The sequence below is a fragment of the Drosophila ficusphila genome, unplaced genomic scaffold (assembly GCF_018152265.1).
Source record: "Drosophila ficusphila isolate 14025-0441.05 unplaced genomic scaffold, ASM1815226v1 contig_106, whole genome shotgun sequence".
In the NCBI taxonomy this organism is placed as follows: domain Eukaryota; kingdom Metazoa; phylum Arthropoda; class Insecta; order Diptera; family Drosophilidae; genus Drosophila; species Drosophila ficusphila.
Genome location: NW_025063993.1, coordinates 13,537,323 through 13,559,977, shown reverse-complemented (window position 1 = coordinate 13,559,977; position 22,655 = coordinate 13,537,323). Strand labels below are relative to the sequence as shown.

The 22,655-nt window shown below is 39.7% G+C and overlaps 1 protein-coding gene across 3 annotated transcripts in view; it reads left to right on the top strand.

The window, feature by feature from the left end:
* The window catches only part of LOC108087536 (kin of IRRE-like protein 3), a 108,173-nt gene extending 87,556 nt beyond the window's left edge, over positions 1-20,617 (top strand). For 2 of the 3 annotated variants that reach the window (XM_043209262.1, XM_043209266.1), the window contains exon 7: positions 17,519-20,617. In XM_043209262.1, the coding sequence (XP_043065197.1) occupies positions 17,519-17,913 (395 nt within the window). In that variant the 3' untranslated portion in view covers positions 17,914-20,617. The remainder of the gene's footprint in view (positions 1-17,518) is intronic. The other variant, XM_043209268.1, reaches the window with a different exon arrangement.
* Positions 20,618-22,655: the final 2,038 nt, after the last annotated feature.

Here is a 22,655-nt window from a genome sequence, read left to right as displayed (position 1 = left end):
GCAGGCAAAAATCGATTTTTGAAATAAGGATAGATTTAATAGTATTGATAAGAGTGGATGTGTTACAGTTATATTTAAGGGAAGAGAGATGTTTGATGATATTTAAAGGTTTTAATAGTTCTGTTTTTAGTTTTGAAATATGGTTGGACCAGGTGTATTTGTTGTTAATAGTAAGACCTAGTATTCTGAGGGAGTTGGTATTGGGAAATTTTGTGTCGCCTGTAAGGATATTGGCAGAACAGTTATGTTTTCTGCATATATGAAGAACTTGGCATTTTTCTTTCGATAGGATTGATCCTGAGTAAGTACACCAGTCGTCTATTTGAGAAAACAGGGTTTGAAGGTTGGAAGTGGGGTTTTTTTGTTTATTGTGTTCGATTATAAGATGGAAGTCATCGGCGTAAGCTGTTAGTTTTATTTCTTTGTGTACGGAGATAATATTGGAGAGTGCGTTGTAAGCTATAAGAAAGAGAATTACTGAGATTGGAGACCCCTGGGGGATGCCATTATTGAGTGGGAAAATGTTTGAAAGGTTGTTGCCGGATTTAATAATTATCTTTCTGTTTGTCATAAAGTTAAGGACGTAATTTAATATGCGTTTGCCAATTTTCCATTCCTTCAGCTGGTTAATTACGGAGTGTATGCCAATTTTATCAAATGCCTTGTTGAAATCAAGAGAGATCAATGTGATGTGTTTCTTGAGGGAGAGGGATCTAGTTGCTATGTGGTCTACTAAAAGTAGACTGTCTATGACAGATCTTCCCCTTCTAAATCCAATCTGATGGCTGTTGATTAGATTGTTATTTAAAACAAACCACCACAGTCTCTTGGCGATAATTTTATCAAGTGTTTTGGCGAGGCATGAGTTTAGGGATATAGGACGGTACGATTTTAGGTCTGTTTTAAGTTTTTGGGGTTTTAGAATAGGAAGTACTAGGCTATGTTTGTAGGCTTGGGGGATTGAGGAATCTAGGATTGAGTTAAAGTGGTTAAGGACTCTATGTTTGAATGATATAGGGGAGTTGTTGATCATAATGTAAGAGATGCGATCTAAGCCTGGAGTTTTGCCTTTCAGGGAGTTGAGTGCGCTGCTGAATTCAATGAATGAAATGTCCTTTTCTATTTCGAGTGCAGAATTGGAGGGTTGGTAGTTTATGGTGGGGTTTAAGAGAGATTTGTTAGTGCGAAAAGTTGGAGAAAAGTTACTGTCGTCGCCTTCTTTGGACCAGGCAAGTCCAAAGGAGTTAGCAATTTCGCTTTGGGATGTTCTGGGGGTGGGGAAGGAAGGGTCGTTAATGCAATGTATATGCTTTGAGGGGTAAAAACCGCAAAGCCGCCTGATGTTGGACCATGTTCTAGCTGGAGATGAGAAGGGGCTAATATCAGAAGTGAAATTGAAAGTAGAGATGCGTTTGGCTTCTCTAACTGCTTTTTTTAGTTTCGCGTTGGCTTTTTTGTATTCAATTGTATTATAAGTAGTAATGTTGCGCTTTAATATAGACCACTTAGACGCTTTGGCTTTCTTCAAAATTGATAAGTTTTGATTCCACCAAGGGACTGTTCTAGGAAATTGAAAAGTAGTGTTCTGGGGGATAGATTGGTGCGCGCTTTGGATAATAATTTTTCTTAACATAGCTGCTTCTTTATTGACATTTTCGCTTGGAGGCTTGTCAGTAGAATTGTATCGAAAAGATTTTTTGTATGCTTCCCAGTTTGCTTTTTTTAGGTTAAAGGAGGGTTTGGAGGTGTAGGATGAGGGGGAGGTATTAAGGTTCATTGAGATTAAAATAGGGAGGTGATCACTACCGTAGAGGTCGTCTATTGTTTCCCAGAGAAATTCTGGGGCTATATTGGATGAAGAAAAGGATAAGTCTATATGTGTGAAAGAGTTGTGTGTGGAGAAGTGGGTGGGACTTTTGTCGTTTAATAAGATGTAATCTGAACGGTCTAGGAATTTGGCAATAATATTGCCTCTGGCATTAGGGCTAGGTGAGCCCCAGTAGGGGTGCCAGCTGTTAAAGTCTCCGAGGACTAACGTGGGAGTGTTGTCGAAACAGAGGACGTTTTCTAAGTTATTTCTGTTAAAGGGCTTGGTTGGTGAAATGTAGGCTGATATTATGTTTAGTTTAAGTTTAGTGTCTATTGAGACTCCAGTTGCTTCGAAGTCTTGGGTGATTGAGATTTGTCTTTGAGATATTGAGTTATGTATCAGGAGTGCTGCGCCCCCGTAAGAGTTGGTGCAGCATTGTTGGTAGAGTGTGTAGTTAATGGGAATGGGTAGAGAGTTAAAGTTGGTTATGTGTGTTTCTTGTAGGGCAAGGATTAGGGGGTTAAAGGTCTTGATCAGGGATTGGAGTTCGATGTAGTTATTTCTATATCCATGGATGTTCCATTGAATAATTTTAAGCATTATAATGTAAGGGGAAGGAGTATTACTTAGTACTAGTTTGAGCGATTAGTTTTTAAAGTTCAATAACAATAATAAACTAAAAAAGAAAACTATTTAAAGCTCTTCTTCAGAGCTATTGCGATTGGCTAATTTGCTTAATTCGTTTGCTAATTTTGATGTGTTTATGGGCTTAGATTTGTCAGATTTGTCTTTAGCCTTGAGGGAGGGTTTGGAAATTACATTTGATTTATCTTTAGTTTGGCTTCTAAGCTTACGATCGGATTCAAGGGTTGTATTTTTAGAGCGGGTAGCGGTGACTTCTGCGGAGGTTTCAGTATCCATATGTTCGATGCCGGGGTTTGTTGTTTGCTTGATGAGTTTGGACGAAGTGCTGGGTAGTGGATTGATAATGTCGTTGTAGTTCCTTATTTCACGGTTGGTGTTAGTGTTGGTGCCTTCGGTGCTGGCAGTCTTTGGAGCTTGGTTTTCTGTGATTGTAGGTTTTTCGGAGGATGCTATCTTGGAGTACGGGGTAGATTGGTGGGTGTGGCGCGTGTGATAGATTTTTGTGGCGGTTTTGTAGTCGACTTTTTGTAGTGTTTTAATTGTTATTATTTCTTTTTGTTTAATGAAGGCTGGGCATGTTTTATCTAGGGGACTGTGGTTGTATTCGTTGTTAATGTCGTTTTTGCAGTTTATGCAAAACTTGGGTTTGTCGCATTCAGTGTCGTCTGGCGTGTGTACTTCTCCTGAGCAGTTGCTGCAGGCTTTGGTGGGGGTCCTGCAGGCTTTCGTGGGGTGTCCAAACCTGAGGCAGTTGCGGCATTTTAATGGGCGTGGAATATGTGGACGAACTCTTATTCTTTCCCATCCTATCATTATGGTATCCGGGAGAAACGTTGAAGAGAAGGTGACAATTACGAGTCCAGACTCTTGGAGAATGTTGTTCTTTTTGATGAAGATTTTTTCAACATTGTTGACCCTTTGAAGCTTAAGCTCGTTTAATATATCAGCTTCGTCTACATGCCGTAGTTCATTTGAGTATATTACTCCTTTCGAGGAGTTTAAAATTTCATGTATAGTGACTTTTACAGTGAAGTTGTGGAAATTGGAGAGTTTTAGCAGTTTTACTGCCTGTGCTGAACTTTTGGTTTTAACTAATAGGGTTCCGTTTCTGGTTTTAGTGCATGTTTCAATTTCTCCGCCGCAGGTAAATTCAATAACTCTTTTTATTATGAATATCGAAACTTTTTCAAAAGTCTCGTTATCTGTTCTGGAGATTATGAGGAACTTCGGGTCAAGAGTTGTTGTTTTATTACCCAGTGCAGGGTAATCTAGATCAGGTGGTCGATTCATTGTTATTGTGCTTGGGCTGTCGCCCGTTGCACAGAGCACTTTTGTAGCGGTTTTGCTGTGATAGTTGTTCTTGGGTTTTTTTGAAATCTTCTTTACGCACTTGTTTGTTTTTGCCAAAATTGGTAGAACTTTGTTTTTGTAACTGATGGTACTCGCGAAGTTCTGCCGATAGCACGTCTTTACTCAATGAGGTTTGGACTGGTACTGAACGGTGTTAAATAGTTTTAATAAATATTTGGGAATAAAAGATGTTTGTCTTTGGAGAAACTTTGTGAAACATCTTTTACTTTTTACAAAAAATGTATTTTTTATTGTTGATGCTTGTAAGTTGTTTTTATGTTCAACGAAAACATGGAATTTTTTTTCATGCTTTTATTACTTTTAAAATTTAAAGGGAAACAAACTGTCGAATGCCATAAATCTCATCTTTATTTATATATTTTTCCCACCGTAATGGAAATTTTCTCTCCTGGCGCCTCGGTCAGAATTGCTTGGCTTCTTGAGCAGCTCTCTTTCCTCAAGGGTGGGGGAGGGAAACAAAAAAAAAAAACAAAAAAAAAAAAAAAGGGAAAAAGGGTTTTTAAAAAAGGAGAAAAAGCGGGGGGGGTTTTTTCCCCCGTGAAATTACACTTTGGAGGCCCGTAGGCGAGGAAACTCTATCGCCAATGTCGACTCACGTTTGCATGAATAATCTAATAAGGAAAAATGTGGGAGCGTATATCATTTAAAGGCGTCCCGGCCGCACACACGCTCCACTGGCTTGCATAATTAATTGTGATTGATATAAGAAATTATTCGCCGGTGGCCAAACAGATGGCAGTGCCAAGTCAAACCAAGAAAAGCCAAAAAGGGCGCAATGAAAAATCATCTCGCAAACTGTCCCAAAAACCTACGCCCAAACAGACATTTATTCCAATCTACACATATGCATTTACCATTGCGGTTGAAATAATAGGGCGATAAACCACGTTTGGAGTATTATAGAAAATATACTATTGCATAATCAAGGTTTGAATTTAAGCTTATAAGAATATATTTAAGCTTTTACGAAAAATATACTACTGTACTATCAAAGTTTTATTTAATAACATAATAACACAAATACTTAACTAAGAATTATAGTTCTTTTCAATTCAGATTGAACATTTTTGTTATGTTTCCTTTTTATTTCTTTTGTTTCACTTCTGTTTATAAAAAATTTATAAATATTGTTTTGTTTTGTCAGATAATTATATATTATTCTACCTCACTACATTTTTACTATTATGAACACTTTTTATTTTTTTTTAACCCGAATCAGGATTTATTTTTATGGCCCAGACTGTTTAAGTGGGACGAGTGATCCGCACACCTGCACACGGCAAATGGGACATCATAAAGAAACTCAATTTGTTGCCGCTCGAGCGATTTGTTTGCCACGCAAATGAACAAAACGAGTGGCGGTGGCATAGGTGTGTCTGAGTGTGTGTGGGTGTATATGTGTAGGTGTACGTGTGTAGGTAAGCGGATGCAGCGAAAAAAAGGAAACAAACGGAAAAGCAGCGTTGGCCATTTTAATTTATGTCGGTTGGCAGCGCTTTGCTAAGCTGCTTAACGCCCCGCCAGCGGAATAAGAACCAGTAGCCAAAAAGCAGCAAGAAGTGCCGGGAAAATGCTCGCAAAATGCTGGGAAAACCCTAGGAAAATGGCAGTGGAAAGGCCGCGGACTTGGGTCTGCAAATAACCTTAAAATATAGCAGCCGGCTTAAACAATGGCTAAGGGCGAGGCCATCTACATGTGTGTGTGTGTGTAGGTGTGTAGGTGGGTGTGCGAAAAAGGGGGCGTGGGAATAATTCGCTAGCAAATTGAAAATAAACGCTCGACGCTAACTAAAAAAGCTCTGCACACTTTTTCCTCGTTTGTTCAAATGTTTTTTTGTAAGCTTGCACGAGCGGTGCTTACTTTTCAACTAAATGGCACACACACACACAATTTAAGCCAAGGTATGTCCGCATTAATATGTGTGCGGAGCAGCTACGTGGCTTATATTTTTATACATTTGGCTAGAGAGCATGGAGAGCAATGGCAGTTGAAAATTTTATGAGAAAACCCCACCCTTTTAATATACGACTTCTATTATTCTCCAGCATATGTAAGTGTTTAAATATATGAATTTCATCGTTTCATGAAAGCCCAGCCACATCCATTTGACAAATGCCATTATAAGTTAAAGAAATCTCCCACAGTTTATGTTTTCGATAGTTAATCTGATTTATTGAACAACTCATACTCTTCCAAAAGTTGATTCTGAAACTTCTCTTCGCCTTTATCTTCATGGATAACAGAAATCACAGTCTCAACTCCAAGGCGTTCCTTCCGAATGATCATAGCTGGAAGCTTCTCCAACAAAATTTCCTTGGCAGTCTTTGCTGCCTCCGCTCCTATCCAGGCAGAATTATTTTCTCGTTCTGGTTCATATAACGTACGGTAATATTATCTTTATATCCCGAACTATCCTCCTTAATTTTCTTGTTTTCCATCTTGCTTTTGTCAGAATCTTTTATTTGCCTTAAATAGTTCTCATCTAAATTGAAATTGACTGCAATATTAACTATCAGTGTCAACGTCAAAACGAGTAGACAACCTTAGAGTTGCCAGCTTTTAAACACTGCACAGTAAAAATCTAAAATCAACAGGGTTTCCCTTGTTCCCGTTTAACTCCCATTTCGCAGAGGTGATATCGATTTGTAAGTTTCCCGATATCTTGGCCTTGTTCCAATTGTTTTCGATTTGTCTTTGCTCACTTTGTCGCTTCTTGTTATGGACTAACTTTTTCCGGGGAAAGTCCAGTTCTGTCCATTTCCGACCCCTTTTTCCTGTGACAGTGGATATCGAAATGTCACCGCAGTTTTCGCTTAGAGCCTGCTGGCTGGCCATCCTGCTAGGCTAAACCCATTGAAAGTTGCATTTCCAATTTGCTGGGGCTTTCAATTTCAGAAGGCCGAGACAGTAGCACTCGGTTTCAAGTTGGACAGGGCAAAGTTCCTCGATTAAGCGCGGTGATAATGAAGCGTAAGGAAGTTCTCGTATGTTTGTACAAAGAATTTCCAATTTAAAGTTGAAAAAAATATAGCAGACTCCAACTTAAATAAGCAAACAAATGGCTAAGCAGGGATCTTTGCTTGCACATATGTCGGTGGCCAAAGGGGAGAGCTGTGGGGTTAAAACCACGCCCACTCCTGGGGGCTCTCATTACCCACAACCAATAGCCAAGTGCACACACACACACACCCACTCACACATGCACACACGAACTACACTTTGCCGGCAGCACTTAATTACGAAACGGTTTTTTGGCCACGAGGAGCAGCTGCTCCTTTTTCGTCCTTCGAGCGGTGGTAAATGGCGGGGCATTGTGGGGTTAAGGAGCGGGATGCGTTTTCCCACTTGCCTCGCTTTTCTTCTTCTGTTCGAGTTAGTGTGTGTGTGTGTGTGCGTTTTTGTGTGAGTGTGGGGAAGGCAGCTGCTCCTTTTTCCTGCCACTTCCCTGTCAATTGCAACATGCATTGTGTGTGTATGTGAGTGTGTGTGTGGGTGCCTCTGATGACGGCACCGACGTGGCTTAAAAGGGTTTTATTTTCTATACTCTTACGCAGAGTTTTTGGCAGGAAAAATAACATGCAAAATCATCACCAGATGCGTTTTAATAAACAAGGAATTGTAAAGAACGTTAAAAAACCGCGACTTGGGTTAATTGAAGTGTGTTTTTAAAGAAAAGGATTTTATTAAAGCGTTTTATTTTGATTTTATTTATTTTGATTAAATTGAACTCCTTTAGAAAAATTGGGTAAATAAAAAAAATAATTTAAGTCTTGGTTTGTGTGTGAAAAGCGCAACTGTTTTCTTACCAGAAATAAAATCGAGACGGAATTATATGTATTAAAACTATTTAAAAGGAAACACAGTATTTTAAATTATATTAAATCCCAAAAAAGTTTAATGCTTCTACTGAACTATCTCAAGTCAACTCCTGAAGAAGCAAACAAATCCTTTGTCAAGTTGTTGACAAATCTTCAAGAGTATTTGCCACATCGGTTAGCTGCTAATCCCTGCCACTTGTTCTCAGTTTTTTGCCTGCAGACTTTTGTGAGAAACCCTCTCGCATAAAATAAAAACGGCATCTGCCGAATCCTTTTTGTTATTTTTGTTAGGTTTTTGCGTTTTTAAATTATTACATCTTATTTACAATGTGCGAGTTGTCCCGGTTGCCGCCTTTAAGGCGTGGCATTTGTTGCCGCCGTTGTTGCAGCACTCGTTGTTCGTTGCTGTGTTCTTGTGACAAAGAAATGTTGCAAATTAAGCGCTCGGCTGCGTGCTCTGCACAAAGTTTCAAGAGCGCTTCAGAGAACAACAACAAACGCGGCTGCAACAAAATTAAATAAAAATGCTCTCGTTTTCTTGTGTGAGTGTGTGTGTATGTATGGCAGGCAATACACATACACGCGTAATTGTATTCCCACATTTTGCGATGCATATCCGTAATATTTCATTATGCCGCTGCACTCACTCTGGTTTTTCCACGCCGCACTCGCTGCACCTGTAGAAATGTCGTCATTTTGCTCTCCGACCGCAAAACTTTCTGTAATCAATTTGGACTCGTTTACCTGGAATTGCATTAAAGTTTCTGCCTCGCCGGCTCTTTCTTTAAAGTCTTTAAGTTCGGTCTTATGTTTTCGGTTAAGTAGCAAACTTTTCTGTATCAAATGCCAAAAATAAAATTGGTCGTAAAAACTCGAATTTCGGATACCTTTAAAAGTTTAAAAAAAAATAAAAATAAAATACGAAAACCAACTTTTTGCACCTTAAATAAATTTTCAAAAATTAAACAAACATGTTTGGTAGTAGTTAACTACTGCTTCGTGAGAATATAATTTTTTGTTCAATCAACAATTTTATTTCTAGATGTTTATTAATTTAATGAAGGCAAAAGCGACTAAATTACCAACTTTAAAGACTTTAAATCCACATTTTGTCTTTTGTTTTAAAGAGAAGATTCCTCTAAGTGCAAAGGTCTTACGACTTGCCCAAGTTATTGCTTCATAAAAACATTCAATGCAGCAAAAAATCCTAGACTACATTTTTTCTGAGGTAGTCCTTGAAAAAAGTTCGATCCGCGAACGAATTCCCAGCATGCCCTTCGTCGATGGTTCAATCGGCATGCCCCAAACCGCTCGTTTCGATGTGGCCTGTCCGACGATAACAAGTTGAAGTTGGCCTTAATACATGTCCAGTTGGCATGCAAGTGGCAGCAGACCCTCCTGGGTGGAGTGTCCCGTACACGGCAATATCGGTAAGAATGCTGGTAATAATATTTGAGGTGTACCGCAGCGATGCTCTCACGGAACACACACTACCATACTACTTTGTGTTTGAGAGGATGTGCATTACGCCTTTTACGCTGCGTTGGGTGGAGAAGGACTGCACTCGGAAAATGGTTGATATTTAATAAAAAGTTGTATTTAAAAAATGTTAAGTTTCTTCTGTTGAAAGGAAAGGATAGTTTACAATTAGCTTTCATTTAAAAAGTTATAATTTTTGAAGGTCTTATATTATTAAGAATTAAATCAAATAGTAATATTTTTATTAGTAGTAGTAATTGTGCTATTATTTATTTATAATTTATTAAAAATTTTGAAGTTATCTAAAATCGTTTATGTTTTTCTAAAATCAATTTATTTATATTTTACTGGATAAATCAAAAATGTTTTTCCCGTGTAGGCAAACCCACATTCTCCTCCCCAGAGGCCTGTCCAAAGATGACCCAGAATGCAAGTTGTGCGGGTTAGTTGCCTGGTTTTCCCATCTGCAGTCGTGTGCGTGTGTCATGTGACTCGGGGCTGCAATGTTTTACTTACCACAAAATTCTGTAACTAAACGCACGGCTGGGGGGCGTGGCAAGGAGAGAGGGGGGGCGGTAGGCGGGGCAGATAGGATGGGATACGGCGAATAGATACAGGATACAACTGGTATAGTTATGGAGCACTTGAGGCGGCACGCACACAGGTAAATGCTGCATCGGGCAGGATATATCCAGCAGCAAGTTTTGCTCGCAAAAGTTGCCACAAAATACTGGGCGAGAGTGCAGGATTCGGCCACAACATATTGTTACGGCAAACGGTAAAGTTCTTGGCCCCAAAATTGTCACCGTTTCAGGTTTCAATGGTGCGCACATTGACAGGCCAAACTTTAACTAAAATTTAAGTGGGCAGTGGGCAGTGAGCAGTTGGCTGGAACATTTGGCCCGAGGCTTGAATTTTAAATTACTCGAAAATGTCCAAAAATGAAAGGCAGGCTGGCTGGATTTGGTTAGCAAGCAGAGGGCCCTGAATAATAATGGTGTTAAATTACCTTTCCAGTTTGGTTGGATAAAACAAGCTTTTGTGAATTTGCAGTAATGATTGTGCTTTGACCTTTTAAACTGTTATTAAATGTAAATGCTATTAAATATATTACATGTGATGGCAACAAGGACTCCATTATAAAATAATAAACAATTAACATATATTGCATTTTAAAGTTTATAAGCTTAATAGCAAAAAAGTTATATGTTGATAAGTACAATTTATAATTTTTTCAAACACGCATCGTATGTGCTATAAGTAGATTTAAATTGACCGCGAATTTTGGCCGTTAATGAATCCAATAGACTGGGTTCGCCATTCCCTTTCGCTTTCCGCAGGCTGGAACTTAATGCTAAGTGCACTCTTGGCTAATTTGGCAATCATTTAGGCACTCAGCCAGCCATTCGGCCAGTCACTCTGCCACTCAGTCGGCCAATCAGCAGGAGTCCAGCTCTTGCGGCCAGAAACAGGATCGTAATTGGATTGCCGGCTGCCTGTTGTTATGGCCACGATGCTGAAACTCAATTGCAAAACGCGTTCAGATTTGAGCTCTTCGGTTACTGTTGTTTAATCAAGCGACAAAAATCAATAGGGCAATAGGCCAACATAGCGTATACTTGATTTTCGACCAGTGTGTCTGGCGGTGGAACGATAAAAGCCTTGCAGATAAATCAGCAAACAAGTGCTATCTGCACTTGTTTGCTGGGATGTCATCTTCGAATGAAACTCGGCAACCAGCTGGCAGCAATCTCAATTTAAATAATAAAATATTTGGCCAATCGATAAATATGAATTATTTCGGAGAAGCTCTCTCCACACATTTAATTAGAGCAAACAACAATCACTTATTCGTTTGCAACGGACAGCTTCTCGAAATCCTTGGACTTAAAAATCTGGCAAATGCAGGACACACCAGAAAGTTTCTCATTTCGCTTGGCCTGCATAATTTTTAGCCATCCAGTCGGGCAAATCCATTCGATAACGAAATAAATTGCTTTCAACAAATGCTCACTGCCTTGATTAATAGCCGGGGCTGAGAGGCAGCCGTCCAATGATTGGACAGCCAGGCCAAATCCTTTTTCCCCTCCGTATCGTCCTTGGTCCTTGGTCCTTCGTCCTGGCTGCCTGCTGATGAGCGGACATTTACTTAAATGTTCCTGCTTCGGTGGCTGCTCTGGGTATTTCCTGTGTGTTTGCGCTGTACGAATTTAATTGAGTGCTAAATGGCACGTAAACTGATAGGTCAACACACACACACACACATGTACTATACACACACGCACACACATACACATGCAGAAGGCATCGAAGGCGTTAAGGCGCTGCATGGACAAACTTTCGCCGGCCTCCCGCTCCCATTAAAAAGCAAGAGCAGGCCAAAGGCGAATGCGAATGCGAAGCCAAATGGCTAAGGCGTTGTCAAGGACACTCGAACACCCAGCCACCCAACCACCCACTAAGTTCGCTGCGAACGTGGCCCAATGTGCATCAACGTTTCAACAAATCAGCAAACATTTGCCACTCGTAAATTGCGTGAGCCAGCACATGGGATCTCCCAAGGAAAGAAGTGAAATGGAAGTGGGCTGCAGTGTTCAATTAATTTCATTAAAAGGCCAACTTTTGCCCTGTAGCATGCGCAATTTCCTGAGGTAGATTTTTACACAAAGAATGATCTTCCTTACAAATATAAAATGGAAAATTATTTGAAAAGCTTAAGATGATTCTATTTAACAAGAACCGTACTTATATGTGACTAAACAATATATCTTAGTTATCGGCTAATTTAATGAAATATTTCAAAAACAACAACCTTATTAATATATTTAAAAAAAATTTACTTATTGGTCAGTCTTTCATAAATGGGAGTATTACTCGTCACGTAAAAAAAACAAGCCACATTCAAATGAATTCACCTGTAGTACTGTCTTTTGTAAATTTCTAAAGTAAAAACTAGAACCTTTGGAAATTCCTCCTTAATTTATTTGAAGTGGCTAGTGCTTTAAATTTCCTTCTTCCTTACACTTTTCGACTTTTAGATTTGCACCTTCCATTCGCTTTGAGAGCGTCACATTAGCAGGACAATTTGTTGGGTAATCTCCTTCTGGTCTGGCAAGTTCGGGCTCCATTTCCATTTCGCCTTTTGGCCTGGCCAAACTTTTTTGCCCGATAATCCAACCCTGCGAGTCCTTTGAGCGTGTGCGAATGTGTGTGAGTGTGTGCGTGGCAATGCCAGTCGAGATAAACGTCAGCACGTGCAAATAAAGCATTAAAACAGCCGGCCACATATTAAGCCAAAGACAGTGAAGGATTCTGGGGAAGGGGGTGGAAATGAAGAGGGGGGTGGAGAGAGGGGGAGGGAAAAGACGCCTTGACCGCAATGACTCAAATGACGAACGGCAAAGGGCATCCTGCTCTCCAGGATCCCTTGTTGTGGGTGTCCTGACTTACGCAAACATTAAGTCAGCCGCCTCCCACACACTCACAATCACACACACCGACACACAAACACCTACTCACTCACACACACTCACACACATTTGAGCATCCACAAGGACGCACGTCTCAAGTTTATCAAAGAAAAACGAATGGGAGGCGAAAAAAAAATATATATAAAGAAAAGGAAAGCGAGCGAACACAAAAAGCTACAAAGAGCACGGGAAATCCAAGGAAAAGCAGTGGTAACAGGTCAGGCCACACTTAATTCATTCGTGATTTATATGAGTCGCTTTCGGGGACTTAAAATGTGGTTACAGCTTTTGGCTTTGGACTCGGCTTGGATTTCTGGCTTTGGCTTTGGCTTTTGGATATCCGACTAAAACTGACGAAACTATGTGTGCGGTTTGCTTTGGGCCAAAAGATTTGCCTGCGCTCAATTAAAAATTCCCCTTCAGCTGCTCAAAATTCAATTGGAATTCCCCTTCGGCCTTTGGTCCCAAAAATGATTCCCTGAACTTCTCGACAAAGTCGTAAGCCAGCAAAACCGCTGATAAAATGCATATATATTTCTCTGGGCCAGAGACTTTTGGCTAAGCCTGTGAAAACAAGTTTTTTGGCTAGCTGCCGCCGTTCGGCATTTTGTCACTTTGACAAAATTGTTTGGTAGTAGTTTTCTCGCCGGATTTGGATTCGGATTCGGATTGGGCTTCGTATTTGGGCCCCGCTTTCCTCTCGGCTCGAGCCAAAACTTGTCTGTCGTTCAAGTGACATTCAATTATTATTTCAGCCAGGCAACCAGTCCAAAAACTTTCCAACGAAATTCAACTAAACGAAACGAAACGAAACGAGAAGCTGCGACAAACGACAATATTGTTAGAATGTATTACAGTCAGACAAATGTCCGACAAATACACAGATATATATAATGGTTCCAAGGGGAGGGGATAATACGTATTTGCGCATTAAATTCAAAACTTTCCAGATAGTTTTGTGCCAAATGAAATCAAAACAAAATCCACAGAAAAAATAAAAGAGAACAACAAATTGCCCATAAGTATGTAAGGCTGTGCGTGTATAATAAAATGAAGATGAAAACTTTTAAATTACATTTTCAATGAGAAACGCTGAGACACTGAGACTCAGTCTCCATTTTACGGCTTAGACAGGCATTTTAACTGATTAAAACAAAATTGAGCGAGTTTTTGGGAAAGTTTTGTACAAGAAAGATATTTTCTACCTGCACTTCTTGCCAAAAGAATTTTCTTATAGTTTCAGGGCACTTTGTTGCAAGTAATGTTGATAACGGCAGAGTCTTCAGTGTTTTGTTTAACTGAATAAATGTAGATAAAAGGCTGTTGAATGGGTTTCAACAAAGTATTTTTTTGGGAAATGTCAAAAACAACAGAAATAGTGGTTACTTTGATTTCAATTATTGTAAAGAAATTATAAAGAAACAAAAAAAAAATTTAATAGAAAGTATCAAAGTTTAGATGTCAAATTATATTTTAAAAACTTGAACCTTAAAGTCTAAAAGTCAGGAAAAATTATAGAACTCAATCTTTTTTAACTCCTTTATATTCCCAAAATATTATCTCTTTAGAATAACAAATATATTACCCTGGAAACCCCTTAATTCGTGTAATCGCATTCCACGAAAATCACGGAACCTGCTGAAAAGTTTGTGCTTGATTTCGCTGAACAATTTTCCCGCGGCGAAGCTTAGGTAAATTCGAAATGCAAATGCGAGTGGGAGTTTCTTATTTTTCGCCGCCGGATAACTCGTAATTTGAACTCGAGGCTGCCGACCAAAAAGCGTGCGGCTTAAAATTAATGACAGCGACGTAAATGTCAACGCGGGATAAAAAACAACCCCAACTTTTAGCCGGCCGCAACGTGTGGCAAAAACAATAATAAAGCCGACTTGTTGTTGCAGCAAAGTATGAGGGAAAAAGCGGGCTTAAAACGGAGCAATGCATGGCTTCCGGTTTTTGTTCGCGCGCTGGTATTCGCTGCCACGCCCAGTTCCTGTTGCCGCCCCCCTTTTCCCCTCACCCCCTTTTAAACGAACTCCTTGCCAACGGCATTGCGTGCTCGAGTGTCACATATGCACATTTTATTTATAAACTTGCAGCAAAGTGAAAAAAAGCGAGCGACTCCGCGGAATGCAACGCCACCTCAACGGGCAGCTCCTTTTTTTCCGCTTCTTTTTTTCCTTTATTTTTTGCTCCTTGCATAGCGATAAAGTCCGTGAAATGCTTATCATGCCCAAACAGGATGTGCACAGTGTCAAGCAGCCGGAGCAAAGCGTTTTTATATCCCGCGATTGTTTAATGCATAATTGAAAAGCACGCAAAGTGAAACAATAGACCAAGTGGAACGGCTCAGCTGCTCGACTCCGTCTGAGTTTCGAGCGAAGGACATTTAACCCATTTCCGCCTGCTGGGCGGAGAAACGCACACACACACAAGTGCATCGCCCTTAAACTATTTGCTGGAAACTGAAGTCCTATAAATTCCTGGAAACGGAGTAAGCATTTCAGTTGGCAACCAGAACTTGTGTTTGCACAAAACGCTTTTGATAAGGTAAACGGAGATTTAGTAGGGCTTTAAATTGGTCCACATATTTGGGTTTAATTTTCCGAAATATTTTATTCAACAGTTGTGCCTTTGTTTTATCCGAAAGACCAGTCAACAATTTCATAACTCTACCCTTTTACTACGAGCTTTGTTTTGAGTTTGTTATGTAACTCAGCACAAAAATAAGGATTAGAATTAATTGCGTTGAATAAGCAAAATAACTATTCGCACTCAGATTTTATATAAAGGTAGAAAATCAAAAATATGTAAGCATGTTACACATTAATTGTGTTAACTCTTGCGTAATTACTTAGTTTATAATATTCAAATTATTAATTTGATTGCTTTGATAACTTTTTCTGTAATTAAGCTTGACACATTTGAAAACCTCTTAGCCGTAATTCAATTAGTTGCCTTGGCAGATTCCTAACGGCTTCTCATTGGCCATGTTAAACAGAAATTAATGGCAATCAACATTTCTGCCCATTTGCACTTGTTTGCTCTTGATAATGGAAATTATTTAATATTTACGGGCTCAATTGGGCACGAAACAATCGCGTTAATGAACTGTGTAATTTCATTTAGACTGCGGAAAGAAGTCGTCGCATCAAGTGTTGAAAAGGACGAGCAGGAGGAGTGAAGAGAGGCAATTGCGGCGGTAATTGAATGGCGCTTAGCAAAACCAAATCGCAGCTTTGTGCGGCACTTTAGAGGCACTTGCAAAGTGCGGAGAACAAGTGGCTGTCAGCCGTCATCCGGCATAAACTGCACAAACAAAGCGCGTTTAAGAAAATGTAAAAATACTGCCAAAGTATGCAAAGCTGCTCGTAAAAACACTCAAAACTACGTGCATGCAGTTCGTCCTTCGTCCTTGGGCGGGATTTCAGTGTGGAACGAGGAACTCAGAACTGAGAACTCAGAACTGAGAAGTCGGTAGTTGCTTAGCTGCATCCTTCCATGACTCGTTTCCTTCCTGAGAATCCATCAGCGCTAATTTTGCATATTTCAGTTAGCATTTTTTTGTTCAACTTCTGACTGCCAGCCTGCCTTCTCCTCTCCACTCCCATTGCTGTGCACTTTGGCCGCCTTTGTTTGGCTAAGCCGGCTTGTGACTTGTGTTTTTGGCCAGGCTCAAAGGCCCGGGGAAATTTAAGTTATGCAGCGTCTGGAGAAAGGTCGAAGGGATCCTGCTGCTGATGATGAATTATGTGCGCCACGTACGTTATTAATAATTCCAGTGCTGTCAACAAATACATTGTCTTGTGCCGCAATGTCTGCTTCCCACGCCGGTCCACATTGCGTATGCGTGATATGTTTGTATAGGAAGCCCGGAGGCCCTGAAACTAGGGGGCATCATCCAAATTTATTGGCCATCTTGCTGTGCAGCAGCAACCGAACTCGAAGCGAGCGGCCTACGCAATCTGTTTACTCCACTCCGAAGTAGAGGGACGCCCCATCACGCATACGCCGTGTATTACAGCACAGCCAACAACCCATTCGCTCATCACGCATACGCCGCGTATTACATCATGGCCACCATATTTGTTTGCACATTGTTCAACAGAACACAACATACAATCGGTAGCAGTGACTGAAGTGGTGGAATGGCAGGGTTAATGGCTGGAAAAATTCAACTCAATCAATTACCAGGACAACACACTCGGCCAGTTGAACACGTGTAATTGATACGAGTCCTTAAAGGTGTTTTGTGTTATTTACGTAGGCACTCCTTTGCCCAGCATCGCGTGCAAACACTTTCCGGCTTGGAGTGTCCGACAGTGTTAACACAGCCACTTCATTTCGGCAATTAAACGGGTGCATTGTGTTGCCTACCTTGGCAAAAGAGTGGAGTGGGAAATTAAGAACAGCCACTTCAGGGAAATAAATCAACTGGCAAATCAATCTATTCAGGGGGCCACACCAGGAATGCTTAAGAGAAATTAGCTAATTATTCGGCGGTCAGCAGTCGGCAGTTTGATGATTAAATATTTCATACGCTCCAACTGACACCGAGTTTCTCCAGGCAGAAATCACAAATGTCTGACCATTTCCCCTGGCATTCCGGCAGTCTTTGGCCCAAAACCAAACACTGCAGCATTAATTAAATATTTAAGCACCGTACACAAACAAACAGACAACACACACAAACACACACACATATACACATATACATACAAAGGAACACTTATGCGAGGCCAAACAGAGCGCAACAAATAAAGACGGTCAATTCTGTTACGGCACGCTGACTCGAGGAGTCGCAAGGATATATGCACATACACAATTCGTCCTTGTCCGCACACACACATATACATACATATACTCTCCTTTATTTACCGCTTTAACGTGTAAGCTCAAGACAATGCAATAAAGTTGAAATTAGTTCGGGCCATAATTTCAGGTGAACATCCGGAGGCAATGCAAACTGGCTCATCCGGTTGTCAGTACAATTGGCTGACAATCGTCCTGCTGCTGGGAATCGTCCTTTGCTACGGTCAACGCTGCGGCTCCGCAATGCCAGCGTCATTAACGTCGCCATTACCACTGCAACTACAATTCCCAGCGGCTGCAGCAGCGGAAGGAGAAAGTGCATCCAGTGAAAGTGTGGCAACCGCCGCAATGTCAGCAACAACAGCCACAACTACAACAGCAGCAACAGCAATAGTAGCAGCAGCAACAACAACAACAACAACAACAACGAGGAAGCGTTGTCCTGCGGTCAAAAACTGTCGCCAGGCTGCCGGTCATGAGCTGGCCAAAAGGACCTGTCACAGATGATCAAATGGAGGCCACAACAGCCCCAACTAAATAGAGTAATTTAAAGAGCCACATGAAATGTGTGCGAGTGTGCGAGTGTTTGAATAAGTATTTCTGAATGTGTGATTGAGCCTTTGAGTGTTTGCTATTCAACCGATTAGTATGTCAGTTTTAAACTTGTATTCAAAGCAAACACATTGCTGAACAACGGCGCAGTGCGTGGTTAAAATACCCAAGGCTTTTCAGTTATTAGTTTCTGAGTACTTAAATTGATCAAACATTTTATTTTACGTGAACTTTTAAATGCATTTTGTTTTAAACATTATTTTCACAGTAATTATAAACCTTCCGCAAGCCACACAATATTTACAAACTTTTTCAAACATTTATTTTATTGCTTTAAAGCAGATAAAATATTAACTCTTTTTAATTGTTAATTTTTGTGATGTTAAAACTCTTATTTTCTAATTATCACATGATTGATAAATTGCCATCCATACTTTTCGTATTTTATTTGTAAATTTAATGTTATTCCTTCACAAAAAAACAAAAATCTCTTTATTAAACACTGTTAATTAAAATATTTAAAACCTATCAACCTCTTTTTGCTGCCGAAGCCGTTGTAACGCAATGTATTTGTATAAATAATACTATGTGTAAGCTAATTGATAACAATTTAATGTGTATATTTAAACAAAATCAAAATTTACTTTAGGATGTGTGTAAATACAAATTTAAACATAATTACGGCTTAACCGATGTGGGGCAATCGTAAAAAAATGTGTATCACAAAAATTATGAGCATGAGTAATCTCTATGGCCAGCGGCGCTGACTCTTTTTAATAAATTAATGAATAATCAAATAAAGTGGAGTGTACAGTGCCAGTGTCAGGCTCAATATTCAATAATTAGATAAAAAACGTAGAAAAATCCAAATAGCTACAAAATGAGAGCAGCAGTGAGTCATAAAACATTTAAATTGATTGCCATATCATGCAAATATTTGCACTGCGCCATTTACCACCAACCAAATGTAAATTCGATTTTCTCTTCCACTCGCCCCATAAAATAAAATTTATTTAATTTTTAATTGCATTGATATTAATGTCAGAGTTTTATAATCGACGGTAAGTCAACCTGCCACATTTTAAATTGATTAAAAACCCCCTCAATATTTATCTAAAAGTATCTTTAAGTTGTTAAAGTATCTGCATCACATGTAAACGTCATTCTCAGTTAAAGTTTACCTAAGCCTAATAATGGTTTTCCATTAGTTTTGCAACTTTAATTAAATTCTGTGTTGTCCTGTCAAATTACCACCAACTGGGAAATAACTGTGGAGTAATTTTGTATGAGTATTTTTTTAAACTTTAATTGCTATAGAGGGCAAAACTGTGCAGCATATAGAAATATAATTAAAAATAATAACAAAGAATTTTCATTCCACACAACAAATTGATTTAATTTAAAATTAAAATGTGAAAAAATCAAATATCAGATTGTATTTCATTACCGATGAAAGATACAAAGTGAGACTACTCTGTTGATACACAGCAAATAATATAATTCATAATTGTTATAATTATAAAACAACAAGTTCATTGGCATGGGTCTCGAACAATTTATACAAGCCTGCAAATTAACCATCATTTGCTATTCAAATCAAGCAATAACCAATTCAAACTCATCGAGAGCGCTTGTCCAATTAAAATGTGATGTTATTTCCCTCATCTTGTGTTTGGATACAATTATAATGAAACATAATTTGGAATTATGCCTTGCCATTTGGCTGGCTGCGGTTACAGAAAGGCAAAACTAATTTTTTTGTTTTCCGTTAAGCTGATTTTATGAGCCGATTATCTGGAAATTTGTATCGTAATAGTCAATGTAACTTTCGATGGTGTAATTTTAGAATAGTGACTTAATTGCCAAGCGATTTATAAACTGATTAACTTTACTGATTTAAATCCATATTTTTAAATCAGAAATATTTTGTTCACAATTATAGCTTAATTACATGCTGCAATTTATTTTCTTAAACCACTTTCAATCTGAGAAACTATTTCCTTTCCCTTCCTTGTGTTTCTGAGTGCAACTAATCCCTTAATTGTTAATGCAACCAATCAAAAATATAAGCAGTCGCTCACAAAACATATAAACACATATATACTGAGTCTAAGTGTGAATAAGAACATATGCCAGCCAATTTGAATTCTAACACAACGGAATGCTAATGCCATAAGCCCCCAAGCATTTGCCATAAACCCTTAAAGCGCAGTATATAAATCTACATATATAGTATATACATATATTCGTAGGCCGTCATCTAAGTAATTCCTGTATATTAAAGTTAATTAGTGAAGCTCTAGAATTATGCATTAGACAAGTAAATTTACAAAACTATGTGTGGATAACAACATAGTTATTTAGCTGTAATAAAGCAATCGAACTGTGTAAAACGAACTACTTTTAACTGTTGAAATTAAACTAAATGGCAAACTAGTGAAAGCATAACATAAATATGACATCATAAAGAACACATAGCAAAACCTAACAATAATAAACAAATAGGAAGGATAACAAAGGGCAAACAACAGGACCGGAAACAAATTGAAAACGGAGTTGTTGTTTGTCTTTTGCGCAATGATTGTCGCCGCAGTTATTGTAAAACAACAAACGAGAGAAGAAACAGCGATACGATTAAAATTTTTTATTTAAAAATTAACCCATCCGTGGCGTTTTCATTCGGGGGGCTTAGCAGCGTTAAAGGCACTGCCGCTCGCTCGATTATTTATGCAAACTGCAAGGGAACCCAAACAGCTGGCTGCCACCTCCTCCAGCGGCAGTCGAAGAAATGAAAAATAAGCTGCAACGTATGCGTGTGTCACTTGTAATCGCTGGATTATAGACAGCTCGGCCAGGATGGAGGACCACACAGGGATGGAAGGACGATGGCAGGACAAGGGCAGGATGGCAGGCGTTGAAAACTGGGTCAGCAAATAAATCGAAAAGGCTTAAAACAAGGAAAAGGAGAGGCCATAGGAAAGCCATGGACAGCCGAAGCTTATGCGCACCGAACAGATTGCTCCTGGGCAAAAGGCAGGATAATTCGAAAGGGGTTCGGCCAGGACATTCATGTCGTAAGTATGCGTAAGGATGTGCGGATGTGAGGAGGTGTGCTGGTAAGGAGGTGCGGTTGTGCGGATGTGCGGATGTGCGGATGTACGGATGTGAGCAACTCAAAACAATTTACATTTGTTGTCCTGCTGATGTGTTGCAATAACACAGGACATTCTTCCTTTTCTAATTACTTTCAGCTCAATTCACGTAGGAGAAAACAAATACAGCTCACGCCCGAGCTGCTCTAAAAGCATTTAAAAACTATGTGGTTGCTTGGCAGCAAAGTTTTCTATATCTAAATATATTCATCAAGGGATATTTGATATGCTGATGTGGGAGTTTAAAAAACGTATGAGTGTATTGAATTATTGCAGGCCATTAATAATTGTCTTCGAATATTTCATGTAGCTAAAATTTTAAACTTCCTAATTTGTAATGAACTGTTAAAGAAAATCTCTACGTTTTATTTTATATTTTTTTCATATATTGTATTTACAGCTAGGCAGCTTATTGTTTAATACTTCTCAATTATAGTTTACACAATTTCGAAACACCGATGAGCCCGTAAACCCTGACAAACAATCCAGCGAAACCGCAACCGAGAGCAAAGTGAAGGTGCAGCGTGTCCCAGCTCATTAATTAACTATTTCCCGATGGGCAGCTGTGAAATGCAGAAGTGCAGCTGTAATTCTATTAAACTGCGCCGCAAATCCCAGCTTATCCGCATGCCTGTCTGCGTTTCCATTCGAAATAATAACAATAATGCGAGTCTGTGGCCGCCTTTGACCGCAGGCAACCCAAATACCCGTAGTCTGAATAAACCGACGTATTCTGAGTGCCACAATTCGCCATCCGGCCGACTGCAATGAGGCCCCAGAAAAGTTGAGGGCCGAATTTGAGGCCATTGTGCGACTGCGTTGGCATAAAAATATTTATAACGCTCACTTGAGTCCAAATTGATGCGCGCTGCTTATGCAAATTTCTGGTTGCCTAAGCAACCGCAGCGCCAAGCTGTTGTTGGCCAAATCCGGAGAATAGGCCCGGGATTTGGGGTCCCAAAACCCGGACATGGCCATGTAATTTGGCCTGATAGATTCTGCTTAATGGCGGGCATTAGACACATTTGTTGCCCGTGCCACCGAGCCACCGAGCCGCAGGAACAGAGCAGCACAACAGAGTAGCCATGGTTTTGGGCCCCAATATTGATTCGAGCACAGCGTGCGGCCTGCAAAATCAGTTTTAAACAGGCTACCCGGCGCCACAGACCTCACATTTTCGCTTTCACATTCTCATTTGACAAAAACATTCTGTACACACGCGTTTGACCGCATTCCTTGCCGGCATTCACACGCTAATTTGACTGAAAATTTAGATGCCATCAACATACTTTACGTGTAATCCGCATGAATTCCTCAATTGACAATTGCAACGCGAATGCCCGCGCAAAAGGGTATTTTGGTTTTAAACACTGAGGAATATCCACGAACTGTTTCCCGGAAACTCATCTTAACTCATCTTATACTTGTTATTTTTGAGAGCGCTTTTGAGAAGCCAGCTCAGAAAAAGTTGAGTGGAATTTTTAGGGAAATGGCACTTCGTACAGATTTGTTATAGATGAAAAGGATTTTGTTTGCCTATTTAGG